Raw genomic sequence first — 15216 nt, forward strand, 5'->3', positions numbered from 1 at the left:
AAACAATCCCAGGGCAGGAACAGCACGGGGTTAGATACAGAGTAAAGCTCCCTCTACACTGTCCCCACCAAACACTCCCAGGACAGGTACAGCACGGGGTTAGATACAGAGTAAAGCTCCCTCTACACTGTCCCCCTCAAACACTCCCAGGACAGGTACAGCACGGGGTTAGACACAGAGCACAAGCAAAGATTGGAAGATTTCCCATTGTATCTTGGATCTTACCTGACTGGCGCCGTTTTCAGCTGAACATGTCTCCAGTATCTTTAACGAGGTGGTGATCAGCACATCGACTCTCAGACGCTGTATTATCTGAACAGCCAATATCTAAAACAAACACAAGTTCAAAGTTGCTGAGTGAATAACAAATCATCACGACATGGTCCAGATCATCATCATCTCCACGCTGACCCTAGCCCATCATTTGTCTTTCCCTGTCCACTGCTCCAGACCATCCCTGCTTGACCCTGACCCTTGCACCCAACCATGGACCATCTCTGCCTGCACCCTGACCCTTGGACCCAACCATGGACCATCTCTGCCTGCACCCTGACCCTTGAACACAACCATGGACCATCTCTGCCTGCACCCTGACCCTTGAACCCAACCATGGACCATTTCTGCCTGCACCCTGAGCGTTGAACCCAACCATGGACCATCTCTGCCTGCACCCTGACCCTCCCGGGGATTGTTGGGTGTAAAACATGCCAGAGTTTTGCAGCGAGGGTGGAGTCTGTTCCTCCAGATGGGGTTTGAAGGACAGAATCCAGTACTGAGTCAAACTTCTCAATGGAACTTCACCCAGAGCTCAGGCTTTTTGGTGAAATTCCACCTCCTCCGGAGTGCTGGGTGCAGAGTGGGTGCTAATGTTTACTCAGGAGGGAGTTTGTTGTGCAGAGAGGGTGCTGATGTTTACTCAGGACGGAGTTTGTTGTGCAGAGAGGGTGCTGATGTTTACTCAGGAGGGAGTTTGTTGTGCAGAGAGGGTGCTGATGTTTACTCAGGACGGAGTTTGTTGTGCAGAGAGGGTGCTGATGTTTACTCAGGAGGGAGTTTGTTGTGCAGAGAGGGTGCTGATGTTTACTCAGGAGGGAGTTTGCTGTGCAGAGAGGATGCTGATGTTTATCTGAGGGAGTTTGTTGTGCAGAGAGGGTGCTGATGTTTACTCAGGAGGGAGTTTGTTGTGCAGAGAGGGTGCTGATGTTTACTCAGGAGGGAGTTTGTTGTGCAGAGAGGGTGCTGATGTTTATCTGAGGGAGTTTGTTGTGCAGAGAGGGTGCTGATGTTTATCTGAGGGAGTTTGTTGTGCAGAGAGGGTGCTGATGTTTACTCAGGAGGGAGTTTGTTGTGCAGAGAGGGTGCTGATGTTTACTCAGGATGGAGTTTGTTGTGCAGAGAGGGTGCTGATGTTTACTCAGGAGGGAGTTTGTTGTGCAGAGATGGTGCTGATGTTTACTCAGGAGGGAGTGTGTTGTGCAGAGAGGGTGCTGATGTTTACTCAGGAGGGAGTGTGTTGTGCAGAGAGGGTGCTGATGTTTACTCAGGAGGGAGTGTGTTGTGCAGAGAGGGTGCTGATGTTTACGCCCGAGGGAGTTTGTTGTGCAGAGAGGGTGCTGATGTTTACTCAGGAGGGAGTTTGTTGTGCAGAGACGGTGCTGATGTTTACTCAGGAGGGAGTTTGTTCTGCAGAGAGGGTGCTGATGTTTACTCAGGAGGGAGTTTGCTGTGCAGAGAGGGTGCTGATGTTTACTCAGGAGGGAGTTTGCTGTGCAGAGAGGGTGCTGATGTTTATCTGAGGGAGTTTGTTGTGCAGAGAGGGTGCTGATGTTTACTCAGGAGGGAGTGTGTTGTGCAGAGAGGGTGCTGATGTTTACTCAGAAGGGAGTTTGTTGTGCAGAGAGGGTGCTGATGTTTACTCAGGAGGGAGTTTGTTGTGCAGAGAGGGTGCTGATGTTTACTCAGAAGGGAGTTTGTTGTGCAGAGAGGGTGCTGATGTTTACTCAGGAGGGCGTTTGTTGCGCAGAGAGGGTGCTGATGTTTACTCAGGAGGGAGTTTGTTGTGCAGAGAGGGTGCTGATGTTTACTCAGGAGGGAGTTTGCTGTGCAGAGAGGGTGCTGATGTTTACTCAGGAGGGAGTTTGTTGTGCAGAGAGGGTGCTGATGTTTACTCAGGAGGGAGTGTGTTGTGCAGAGAGGGTGCTGATGTTTACTCAGGAGGGAGTTTGTTGTGCAGAGAGGGTGCTGATGTTTACTCAGGAGGGAGTTTGTTGTGCAGAGAGGGTGCTGATGTTTAACTGAGGGAGTTTGTTGTGCAGAGAGGGTGCTGATGTTTACTCAGGGGGGAGTTTGTTGTGCAGAGAGGGTGCTGATGTTTATCTGAGGGAGTTTGTTGTGCAGAGAGGGTGCTGATGTTTACTCAGGAGGGATTTTGTTGTGCAGAGAGGGTGCTGATGTTTATCTGAGGGAGTTTGTTGTGCAGAGAGGGTGCTGATGTTTACTCAGGAGGGAGTTTGTTGTGCAGAGAGGGTGCTGATGTTTATCTGAGGGAGTTTGTTGTGCAGAGAGGGTGCTGATGTTTACTCAGGAGGGAGTTTGTTGTGCAGAGAGGGTGCTGATGTTTACTCAGGAGGGAGTTTGTTGTGCAGAGAGGGTGCTGATGTTTATCTGAGGGAGTTTGTTGTGCAGAGAGGGTGCTGATGTTTACACAGGAGGGAGTTTGTTGTGCAGAGAGGGTGCTGATGTTTATCTGAGGGAGTTTGTTGTGCAGAGAAGGTGCTGATGTTTACTCAGGAGGGAGTTTGTTGTGCAGAGAGGGTGCTGATGTTTACTCAGGAGGGAGTTTGTTGTGCAGAGAGGGTGCTGATGTTTATCTGAGAGAGTTTGTTGTGCAGAGAGGGTGCTGATGTTTATCTGAGGGAGTTTGTTGTGCAGAGAGGGTGCTGATGTTTACTCAGGAGGGAGTTTGTTGTGCAGAGAGGGTGCTGATGTTTATCTGAGGGAGTTTGTTGTGCAGAGAGGGTGCTGATGTTTACACAGGAGGGAGTTTGTTGTGCAGAGAGGGTGCTGATGTTTACTCAGGAGGGAGTTTGTTGTGCAGAGAGGGTGCTGATGTTTACTCAGGAGGGAGTTTGTTGTGCAGAGAGGGTGCTGATGTTTACTCAGGAGGGAGTTTGCTGTGCAGAGAGGGTGCTGATGTTTACGCAGGAGGGAGTTTGTTGTGCAGAGAGGGTGCTGATGTTTACTCAGGAGGGAGTTTGTTGTGCAGAGAGGGTGCTGATGTTTATCTGAGGGAGTTTGTTGTGCAGAGAGGGTGCTGATGTTTACTCAGGAGGGAGTTTGTTGTGCAGAGAGGGTGCTGATGTTTACTCAGGAGGGAGTTTGTTGTGCAGAGAGGGTGCTGATGTTTATCTGAGGGAGTTTGTTGTGCAGAGAGGGTGCTGATGTTTACACAGGAGGGAGTTTGTTGTGCAGAGAGGGTGCTGATGTTTACTCAGGAGGGAGTTTGTTGTGCAGAGAGGGTGCTGATGTTTACTCAGGAGGGAGTTTGTTGTGCAGAGAGGGTGCTGATGTTTACTCAGGAGGGAGTTTGCTGTGCAGAGAGGGTGCTGATGTTTACGCAGGAGGGAGTTTGTTGTGCAGAGAGGGTGCTGATGTTTACTCAGGAGGGAGTTTGTTGTGCAGAGAGGGTGCTGATGTTTATCTGAGGGAGTTTGTTGTGCAGAGAGGGTGCTGATGTTTACTCAGGAGGGAGTTTGTTGTGCAGAGAGGGTGCTGATGTTTACGCAGGAGGGAGTTTGTTGTGCAGAGAGGGTGCTGATGTTTACTCAGGAGGGAGATTGTTGTGCAGAGAGGGTGCTGATGTTTACTCAGGAGGGAGTGTGTTGTGCAGAGAGGGTGCTGATGTTTACTCAGGAGGGAGTTTGTTGCGCAGAGAGGGTGCTGATGTTTATCTGAGGGAGTTTGTTGTGCAGAGAGGGTGCTGATGTTTACTCAGGAGGGAGTTTGTTGTGCAGAGAGGGTGCTGATGTTTACTCAGGAGGGAGTTTGTTGTGCAGAGAGGGTGCTGATGTTTACTCAGGAGGGAGTTTGTTGTGCAGAGAGGGTGCTGATGTTTATCTGAGGGAGTTTGTTGTGCAGAGAGGGTGCTGATGTTTATCTGAGGGAGTTTGTTGTGCAGAGAGGGTGCTGATGTTTACTCAGGAGGGAGTGTGTTGTGCAGAGAGGGTGCTGATGTTTATCTGAGGGAGTTTGTTGTGCAGAGAGGGTGCTGATGTTTACTCAGGAGGGAGTTTGTTGTGCAGAGAGGGTGCTGATGTTTACTCAGGAGGGAGTTTGTTGTGCAGAGAGGGTGCTGATGTTTATCTGAGGGAGTTTGTTGTGCAGAGAGGGTGCTGATGTTTACTGAGGAGGGAGTTTGTTGTGCAGAGAGGGTGCTGATGTTTACTCAGGACGGAGTTTGTTGTGCAGAGAGGGTGCTGATGTTTACTGAGGAGGGAGTTTGTTGTGCAGAGAGGGTGCTGATGTTTACTCAGGAGGGAGTTTGTTGTGCAAGAGGGTGCTGATGTTTATCTGGGGGAGTTTGTTGTGCAGAGAGGGTGCTGATGTTTACTCAGGAGGGAGTTTGTTGTGCAGAGAGGGTGCTGATGTTTACTCAGGAGGGAGTTTGTTGTGCAAGAGGGTGCTGATGTTTATCTGAGGGAGTTTGTTGTGCAGAGAGGGTGCTGATGTTTATCTGAGGGAGTTTGTTGTGCAGAGAGGGTGCTGATGTTTACTCAGGAGGGAGTTTGTTGTGCAGAGAGGGTGCTGATGTTTATCTGGGGGAGTTTGTTGTGCAGAGAGGGTGCTGATGTTTACTCAGGAGGGAGTTTGTTGTGCAGAGAGGGTGCTGATGTTTACTCAGGAGGGAGTTTGTTGTGCAGAGAGGTTGCTGATGTTTACTCAGGAGGGAGTTTGTTGTGCAGAGAGGGTGCTGATGTTTACTCAGGAGGGAGTTGGTTGTGCAGAGAGGGTGCTGATGTTTACTCAGGAGGGAGTATGTTGTGCAGAGAGGGTGCTGATGTTTACTCAGGAGGGAGTTTGTTGTGCAGAGAAGGTGCTGATGTTTACTCAGGAGGGAGTTTGTTGTGCAGAGAGGGTGCTGATGTTTACTCAGGAGGGAGTTTGTTGTGCAGAGAAGGTGCTGATGTTTACTCAGGAGGGAGTTTGTTGTGCAGAGAGGGTGCTGCTGTTTATCTGTGGGAGTTTGTTGTGCAGAGAGGGTGCTGATGTTTACTCAGGAGGGAGTTTGTTGTGCAGAGAGGGTGCTGATGTTTACTCAGGAGGGAGTTGGTTGTGCAGAGAGGGTGCTGATGTTTACTCAGGAGGGAGTTTGTTGTGCAGAGTGCTCAGCTGGGTTCATACTTGTCTTTGGAAATGATGCTTTGTCAGATTTTGAGTGTTTGCTGCGGATTCTGTCCTGGTGAAATGTCACCACAATTAAACTGTTTGAGTACCTCCTCAATACCACTCGCCCAGCACTGTTCCTCCACAAGCATCTCATTAAACTTCAATCAATGATATCACTTCTTAGATTGATAAACAAACTTGGAAGCAACCAGGAAGCATATTGTCGACAAAGCACAGTGCGATCCCAACACCTCTTGCAATAAGTGATTCAACGCCTTTATCAAGGGACTGAAAGAATCTTACCTTGTCCCTCAGATCAATCACTCCATGGCAGCTTGTTGACTGACAAGACAATGAGGAGACCACCTTCTCCATTGGTTCCTGCCACATTTGCATGCACTGTGAGTCAGTGTGGAATCTGTCTGTTGCCTCCCAGACTCCCTGACAGTTTTCCATTGCCTCAGCATCACACTGCAGCTGAGCAAACCTGCATCCCAGAGACCTGAGTTTTTTCTTTACAATCTGGACTTCAGCTCCTGGGGAAAACATAGACGATACGAAAGGTAAAGCTGTGCTTGAGACGATAAAAAGACTCACCGCAATATGAAAGGATATGAAGCAAAGAGAGCTAAGAAGAGCCAGGAGGGGACATGTCTTTGGCAGGTAGGATCAAGGATAACCCTAAAGCTTTCTATCGATACTTCAGGAATAAAAGAATGACTAGGGTAAGAGTAGGGCCAGTCAAGGACAGTAGTGGGAAGTTGTGCTTGGAGTCCGAGGAGATAGGAGAGGTGCTAAATGAATATTTTTCGTCAGTATTCATAGAATCATAGAATCATAGAAGTTTACAGCATGGAAACAGGCCCTTCGGCCCAACCAGTCCATGCCACCCAGTTTTTACCATTAAGCTAGTCCCAGTTGCCCGCACTTGGCCCATAACCCTCTATACCCATCTTACCCATGTAACTATCTAAATGCTTTTTAAAAGACACAATTGTACCCGCCTCTACTACTACCTCTGGCAGCACATTCCAGACACTCACTACCCTCTGAGTGAAGAAATTGCCCCTCTGGGCCCTTCTGAATCTCTCCCCTCTCACCTTAAACCTATGCCCTCTAGTTTTAGACCCCCCTACCTTTAGGAAAAGATGTTGACTATCTACCTTATCTATGCCCCTCATTATTTTATAGACCTCTATAAGATCACCCCTAAGCCTCCTACGCTCCAGGGAAAAAAGTCCCAGTCTATCCAGCCTCTCCTTATAACTCAAACCATCAAGTCCCGGCAACATCCTAGTAAATCTTTTCTGCACTCTTTCTAGTTTAATAATATCCTTTCTATAATAGGGTGACCAGAACTGCACACAGTATTCCAAGTGTGGCCGTACCAATGTCTTGTACAACTTCAACAAGACGTCCCAACTCCTGTATTCAGTGTTCTGACCAATGAAACCAAGCATGCCGAATGCCTTCTTCACCACCCTGTCCACCTGCGACTCCACCTTCAAGGAGCTATGAACCTGTACTCCTAGATCTCTTTGTTCTATAACTCTCCCCAACGCCATACCATTAACTGAGTAGGTCCTGGCCTGATTCGATCTGCCAAAATGCATCACCTCACATTTATCTAAATTAAACTCCATCTGCCATTCGTCGGCCCACTGGCCTAATTGATCAAGATCCCGTTGCAATCCTAGATAACCTTCTTCACTATCCACTGTGCCACCAATCTTGGTGTCATCTGCAAACTTACTAACCATGCCTTCTAAATTCTCATCCAAATCATTAATATAAATCACAAATAACAGTGGACCCAGCACCGATCCCTGAGGCACAACCACTGGTCACAGGCCTCCAGTTTGAAAAACAACCATCTACAACCACCCTCTGCCTTCTGTCGTCCAGCCAATTTTGAATCCAATTGGCAACCTCACCCTGGATCCCGTGAGCTTGAACCTTCTGCAACAACCTACCATGCGGTACCTTGTCAAAGGCTTTGCTAAAGTCCATGTAGACAACGTCTACTGCACTACCCTCATCTACCTTCTTGGTCACCCCCTCAAAAAACTCAATCAAATTTGAGAGACATGATTTTCCACGCACAAAGCCATGCTGACTGCCCCGAATCAGTCCTTGCCTCTCTAAATGCTTGTAGATCCTGTCTCTCAGAATACCTTCTAGCAACTTACCTACTACAGATGCTAGGCTCACCGGTCTGTAGTTCCCAGGCTTTTCCCTGCTGCCCTTCTTAAACAAGGGCACAACATCCGCCACTCTCCAATCTTCAGACACCTCACCTGTGGCTGCCAGTGATTCAAATATCTCTGTTAGGGGACCCGCAATTTCCTCCCTAGCCTCCCACAACATCCTGGGATACATTTCATCAGGTCCCGGGGATTTATCTACCTTGATGCGCTTTAAGACTTCCAGCACCTCCTCCTCTGTAATATGCACACTTCTCAAGACATCACTATTTATTTCCCTTAGATTCCTAACATCCATGCCTTTCTCCACCGTGAATACCGATGAGAAACGTGTAGTGTCTCCCACCCACCCTCCTCCTCTAACCTAATAATAAAACCCATTGGTCTGAGGTAAGTACCATATTTTATTATATTATTATTTTTTATAAAAATTTAATTTAGTTGTTAGCCAGATCTTAGTAGAAAGTTAGAGGAATGGCAGGGGAGGGAGTGCAATGTTCCTCCTGCAGGATGTTTGAGGTGAGGGATGCAGTTAGTGTCCCTGCTGATTTTACCTGCAGGAAGTGCTGCCATCTCCAGCTCCTCCAAGACTGAGTTAGGGAACTGGAGCTGGAGTTGGAAGAACTTCGGATCATTCGGGAGGCAGAAGGGGTCATAGATAGCAGCTTCAGGGAATTAGTTACACCAAAAATTGGAGATAGGTGGGTAACTGTAAGAGGGACTGGGAAAAAGCAGTCAGTGCAGGGATCCCCTGCGGTCGTTCCCCTGAGAAACAAGTACACCGCTTTGGATACTTGTGGGGGGGCCATGGGGTACGGGCCTCTGGCACGGAGTCTGTCCCTGTTGCTCAGAAGGGAAGGGGGGAGAGGAGCAGAGCATTAGTAATTGGGGACTCTATAGTCAGGGGCACAGATAGGAGATTTTGTGGGAGCGTGAGAGACTCACGTTTGGTATGTTGCCTCCCAGGTGCAAGGGTACGTGATGTCTCGGATCGTGTTTTCCGGGTCCTTAGGGGGGAGGGGGAGCAGCTCCAAGTCGTGGTCCACATTGGCACTAACGACATAGGTAGGAAAGGGGACAAGGATGTCAGGCAGGCTTTCAGGGAGCTAGGATGGAAGCTCAGAACTAGAACAAACCGAGTTGTTATCTCTGGGTTGTTGCCCGTGCCACGTGATAGTGAGATGAGGAATAGGGAGAGAGAGCATTTAAACACGTGGCTACAGGGATGGTGCAGGCGGGAGGGATTCAGATTTTTGGATAACTGGGGCTCTTTCTGGGGAAGGTGGGACCTCTACAGACAGGATGGTCTACATCTGAACCTGAGGGGCACAAATATCCTGGGGGGGAGATTTGTTAGTGCTCTTTGGGGGGGTTTAAACTAATGCAGCAGGGGCATGGGAACCTGGATTGTAGTTTTACGGTAAGGGAGAATGAGAGTATAGAGGTCAGGAGCACAGATTTGGCGTCGCAGGAGGGGGCCAGTGTTCAGGTAGGTGGTTTGAAGTGTGCCTACTTCAATGCCAGGAGTATACGAAACAAGGTAGGGGAACTGGCAGCATGGGTTGGTACCTGGGACTTCAATGTTGTGGCCATTTCGGAGACATGGATAGAGCAGGGACAGGAATGGATGTTGCAGGTTCCGGGGTTTAGGTGTTTTAGTAAGCTCAGAGAAGGAGGCAAAAGAGGGGGAGGTGTGGCGCTGCTAGTCAAGAGCAGTATTACGGTGGCGGAGAGGATGCTAGATGGGGACTCTTCTTCCGAGGTAGTATGGGCTGAGGTTAGAAACAGGAAAGGAGAGGTCACCCTGTTGGGAGTTTTTTATAGGCCTCCTAATAGTTCTAGGGATGTAGAGGAAAGGATGGCGAAGATGATTCTGGATATGAGCGAAAGTAACAGGGTAGTTATTATGGGAGACTTTAACTTTCCAAATATTGACTGGAAAAGATATAGTTCGAGTACAATAGATGGGTCATTTTTTGTACAGTGCGTGCAGGAGGGTTTCCTGAAACAATATGTTGACAGGCCAACAAGAGGCGAGGCCACGTTGGATTTGGTTTTGGGTAATGAACCAGGCCAGGTGTTGGATTTGGAGGTAGGAGAGCACTTTGGGGACAGTGACCACAATTCGGTGACGTTTACGTTAATGATGGAAAGGGATAAGTATACACCGCAGGGCAAGAGTTATAGCTGGGGGAAGGGCAATTATGATGCCATTAGACGTGACTTGGGGGGGATAAGGTGGAGAAGTAGGCTGCAAGTGTTGGGCACACTGGATAAGTGGGGCTTGTTCAAGGATCAGCTATTGCGTGTTCTTGATAAGTATGTACCGGTCAGACAGGGAGGAAGGCGTCGAGCGAGGGAACCGTGGTTTACCAAGGAAGTGGAATCTCTTGTTAAGAGGAAGAAGGAGGCCTATGTGAAGATGAAGTGTGAAGTTTCGGTTGGGGCGATGGATAGTTACAAGGTAGCGAGGAAGGATCTAAAGAGAGAGCTAAGACGAGCAAGGAGGGGACATGAGAAGTATTTGGCAGGAAGGATCAAGGAAAACCCAAAAGCTTTCTATAGGTATGTCAGGAATAAGCGAATGACTAGGGAAAGAGTAGGACCAGTCAAGGACAGGGATGGGAAGTTGTGTGTGGAGTCTGAAGAGATAGGCGAGATACTAAATGAATATTTTTCGTCAGTATTCACTCAGGAAAAAGATAATGTTGTGGAGGAGAATGCTGAGCCCCAGGCTAATAGAATAGATGGCATTGAGGTACGTAGGGAAGAGGTGTTGGCAATTCTGGACAGGTTGAAAATAGATAAGTCCCAGGGACCTGATGGGATTTATCCTAGGATTCTCTGGGAGGCCAGGGAAGAGATTGCTGGACCTTTGGCTTTGATTTTTATGTCATCATTGGCTACAGGAATAGTGCCAGAGGACTGGAGGACAGCAAATGTGGTCCCTTTGTTCAAAAAGGGGAGCAGAGACAACCCCGGCAACTATAGACCGGTGAGCCTCACGTCTGTAGTAGGTAAAGTCTTTGAGGGGATTATAAGAGACAAGATTTATAATCATCTAGATAGGAATAATATGATCAGGGATAGTCAGCATGGCTTTGTGAAGGGTAGGTCATGCCTCACAAACCTTATCGAGTTCTTTGAGAAGGTGACTGAACAGGTAGACGAGGGTAGAGCAGTTGATGTGGTGTATATGGATTTCAGCAAAGCGTTTGATAAGGTTCCCCACGGTAGGCTATTGCAGAAAATACGGAGGCTGGGGATTGAGGGTGATTTAGAGATGTGGATCAGAAATTGGCTAGCTGAAAGAAGACAGAGGGTGGTGGTTGATGGGAAATGTTCAGAATGGAGTTCAGTTACAAGTGGAGTACCACAAGGATCTGTTCTGGGGCCATTGCTGTTTGTCATTTTTATCAATGACCTAGAGGAAGGCGCAGAAGGGTGGGTGAGTAAATTTGCAGACGATACTAAAGTCGGTGGTGTTGTCGATAGTGTGGAAGGATGTAGCAGGTTACAGAGGGATATAGATAAGCTGCAGAGCTGGGCTGAGAGGTGGCAAATGGAGTTTAATGTAGAGAAGTGTGAGGTGATTCACTTTGGAAGGAATAACAGGAATGCAGAATATTTGGCTAATGGTAAAGTTCTTGAAAGTGTGGATGAGCAGAGGGATCTAGGTGTCCATGTACATAGATCCCTGAAAGTTGCCACCCAGGTTGATAGGGTTGTGAAGAAGGCCTATGGAGTGTTGGCCTTTATTGGTAGAGGGATTGAGTTCCGGAGTCGGGAGGTCATGTTGCAGCTGTACAGAACTCTGGTACGGCCGCATTTGGAGGATTGCGTACAGTTCTGGTCACCGCATTATAGGAAGGACGTGGAGGCTTTGGAGCGGGTGCAGAGGAGATTTACCAGGATGTTGCCTGGTATGGAGGGAAAATCTTATGAGGAAAGGCTGATGGACTTGAGGTTGTTTTCGTTGGAGAGACGAAGGTTAAGAGGAGACTTAATAGAGGCATACAAAATGATCAGGGGGTTGGATAGGGTGGACAGTGAGAGCCTTCTCCCGCGGATGGATATGGCTGGCACGAGGGCACATAACTTTAAACTGAGGGGTAATAGATATAGGACAGAGGTCAGAGGTAGGTTCTTTCCGCGAAGAGTAGTGAGGCCGTGGAATGCCCTACCTGCTACAGTAGTGAACTCGCCAACATTGAGGGCATTTAAAAGTTTATTGGATAAACATATGGATGATAATGGCATAGTGTAGGTTAGATGGCTTTTGTTTCGGTGCAACATCGTGGGCCGAAGGGCCTGTACTGCGCTGTATTGTTCTATGTTCTATGTTCTATGTTCTAAATATTCATTCAGGATCTCACCCAACTCTTGTGGCTCTGCACATAGATGTCCTTGTTGATCCGAAAGAGGCCCTACTCTGTCCCTAGTTTCTCTTTTTCCCTTTATGTATCTGTAGAAGCTCTTTGGATTCTCCTTTGCATTATTTGCCATTCACACAGGAAAAAGACAATGTTGTCGAGGAGAATACTGAGATACAGGCTACTAGACTAGAAGGGCTTGAGGTTCATAAGGAGGAGGTGTTAGCAATTCTGGAAAGTGTGAAAATAGACAAGTCACCTGGGCCGGATGGGATTTATCCTAGGATTCTCTGGGAAGCTAGGGAGGAGATTGCTGAGCCTTTGGCCTTGATCGTTAAGTCATCTTTGTCTACAGGATAGTGCCAGAAGACTGGAGGATAGCAAATGTTGTCCCCTTGTTCATGAAGGGGGGTAGAGACAACCCCGGTAACTATAGACCAGTGAGCCTTACTTCTGTTGTGGGAAAAATCTTGGAAAGGTTTATAAGAGATAGGATGTATAATCATCTGGAAAGGAATGATTTGATTAGAGATAGTCAACACGGTTTTGTGAAGGGTAGGTCGTGCCTCACAAACCTTTCGAGTTCTTTGAGAAGGTGACCAAACAGGTGGATGAGGGTAAAGCAGTTGATGTGGTGTTTCTGGAATATCAGTAAAGCGTTTGATAAAGTTCCCCACGCTAGGCTACTGCAGAAAATACAGAGGTGGCAAATGGAGTTTAATGCAGAAAAACTGGGCTAATGGTAAGATTCTTGGCAGTGTGGATGAGCAGAGAGATCTCGGTGTCCATGAACATAGATCCCTGAAAGTTGTCACCCAGGTTGAGAGGGTTGTTAAGGAGGCGTACGGTGTGTTAGCTTTTATTGGTAGAGGGATTGAGTTTAGAAGCCATGAGGTTATGTTGCAGCTGTACAAAACTCTGGTGCGGCCGCATTTGGAGTATTGCGTGCAATTCTGGTCTCCGCATTATAGGAAGGATGTGGAAGCATTGGAAAGGGTGCAGAGGAGATTCACCTGGATGTTGCCTGGTATGGAGGAAAGATCTTTTGAGGAAAGGCTGAGGGACTTGAGGCTGTTTTCGTTAGAGAGGAGGTTAAGAGGTGACTTAATTGAGGCATACAAGATGATCAGAGGATTGGATAGGGTGGACAATGAGAGCCTTTTTCCTCGGAATGTGATGTCTAGCACGAGGGGACATAGCTTTAAATTGAGGGGAGATAGATATAGGACAGATGTCAGAGGTAGGTTCTTTACTCAGAGAGTAGTAAGGGCGTGGAATGCCCTGCCTGCAACAGTAGTGGACTCGCCAACACTAAGGGTATTCAAATGGTCATTGGATAAACATATGGACGATAAGGGAATAGTGTAGATGGGCTTTAGAGTGGTTTCACAGGTCGGCGCAACATCGAGGGTCGAAGGGCCTGTACTGCGCTGTAATGTTCTATGTTCTATTGGGAACAAATAGTGAATTTACCCATGGAGGCAGAGGGCATGGCGGTGGCACAATGGTTAGCACTACTGCCTCAAAGCGCAGGGCCGCATGGTGACACAGTGATTAGCACTGCTGCCTCACAGTGCCAGGGCCGCACGGTGACACAGTGATTAGCACTGCTGCCTTACAGCACAGGGCCGCACGGTGACACAGTGATTAGCACTGCTGCCTCACAGCGCAGGGCCGCACGGTGACACAGTGATTAGCACTGCTGCCTCACAGCGCAGGGCCGCACGGTGACACAGTGATTAGCACTGCTGCCTCACAGCGCAGGGCCGCACGGTGACACAGTGGGTAGCACTGCTGCCTCACAGCGCAGGGCCGCACGGTGACACTGTGATTAGCACTGCTGCCTCACAGCGCAGGGCCGCACGGTGACACAGTGGTTAGCACTGCTGCCTCACAGCGCAGGGCCGCACGGTGACACAGTGATTAGCACTGCTGCCTTACAGCACAGGGCGGCACGGTGAGACAGTGATTAGCACTGCTGCCTCACAGGGCAGGGCAGCACGGTGACACAGTGATTAGCACTGCTGCCTCACAGCGCAGGGCCGCACGGTGACACAGTGATTAGCACTGCTGCCTCACAGCGCAGGGCCGCACGGTGACACAGTGATTAGCACTGCTGCCTCACAGCGCAGGGCGGGGTGACACAGTGGTTAGCACTGCTGCCTCACAGCGCAGGGCCGCACGGTGACACAGTGATTAGCACTGCTGCCTCACAGCGCAGGGCCGCACGGTGACACAGTGATTAGCACTGCTGCCTCACAGCGCAGGGCCGCACGGTGACACAGTGATTAGCACTGCTGCCTCACAGCGCAGGGCCGCACGGTGACACAGTGATTAGCACTGCTGCCTCACAGCGCAGGGCCGCACGGTGACACAGTGATTAGCACTGCTGCCTCACAGCGCAGGGCCGCACGGTGACAGTGATTAGCACTGCTGCCTCACAGCGCAGGGCCGCATGGTGACAGTGATTAGCACTGCTGCCTCACAGCGCAGGGCCGCATGGTGACACAGTGATTAGCACTGCTGCCTCACAGCGCAGGGCCGCATGGTGACAGTGATTAGCACTGCTGCCTCACAGCGCAGGGCCGCATGGTGACACAGTGATTAGCACTGCTGCCTCACAGCGCAGGGCCGCACGGTGACACAGTGATTAGCACTGCTGCCTCACAGCGCAGGGCCGCACGGTGACACAGTGATTAGCACTGCTGCCTCACAGCGCAGGGCCGCATGGTGACACAGTGATTAGCACTGCTGCCTCACAGCGCAGGGCCGCACGGTGACACAGTGATTAGCACTGCTGCCTCACAGCGCCAGGGCCGCACGGTGACACAGTGATTAGCACTGCTGCCTCACAGCGCAGGGCCGCACGGTGACACAGTGATTAGCACTGCTGCCTCACAGCGCAGGGCCGCACGGTGACACAGTGATTAGCACTGCTGCCTCACAGCGCAGGGCCGCACGGTGACACAGTGATTAGCACTGCTGCCTCACAGCGCAGGGCCGCACGGTGACACAGTGATTAGCACTGCTGCCTCACAGCGCAGGGCCGCACAGTGACACAGTGATTAGCACTGCTGCCTCACAGCGCAGGGCCGCACGGTGACACAGTGATTAGCACTGCTGCCTCACAGCGCAGGGCCGCACGGTGACACAGTGATTAGCACTGCTGCCTCACAGCGCAGGGCCGCACGGTGACACTGTGATTAGCACTGCTGCCTCACAGCGCAGGGCCGCACGGTGACACAGTGATTAGC

The 15216-nt window shown here is 49.7% G+C and overlaps 1 protein-coding gene across 5 annotated transcripts in view; it reads right to left on the bottom strand.

The window, feature by feature from the left end:
- Positions 1–15216, bottom strand: part of LOC140424649 (dystonin-like) — a 302630-nt gene that overhangs the window by 110225 nt on the left and 177189 nt on the right. For all 5 annotated transcript variants that reach the window (XM_072507888.1, XM_072507885.1, XM_072507889.1 and 2 more), the window contains 2 exons: positions 5689–5921; positions 226–327 (listed from right to left, as the gene is read on the bottom strand). In XM_072507888.1, coding sequence (XP_072363989.1) covers positions 226–327; positions 5689–5921 — 335 coding nt within the window. The remainder of the gene's footprint in view (positions 1–225; positions 328–5688; positions 5922–15216) is intronic.

Source organism: Scyliorhinus torazame, chromosome 6 (genome assembly GCF_047496885.1).
Source record: "Scyliorhinus torazame isolate Kashiwa2021f chromosome 6, sScyTor2.1, whole genome shotgun sequence".
Lineage (NCBI taxonomy): Eukaryota > Metazoa > Chordata > Chondrichthyes > Carcharhiniformes > Scyliorhinidae > Scyliorhinus > Scyliorhinus torazame.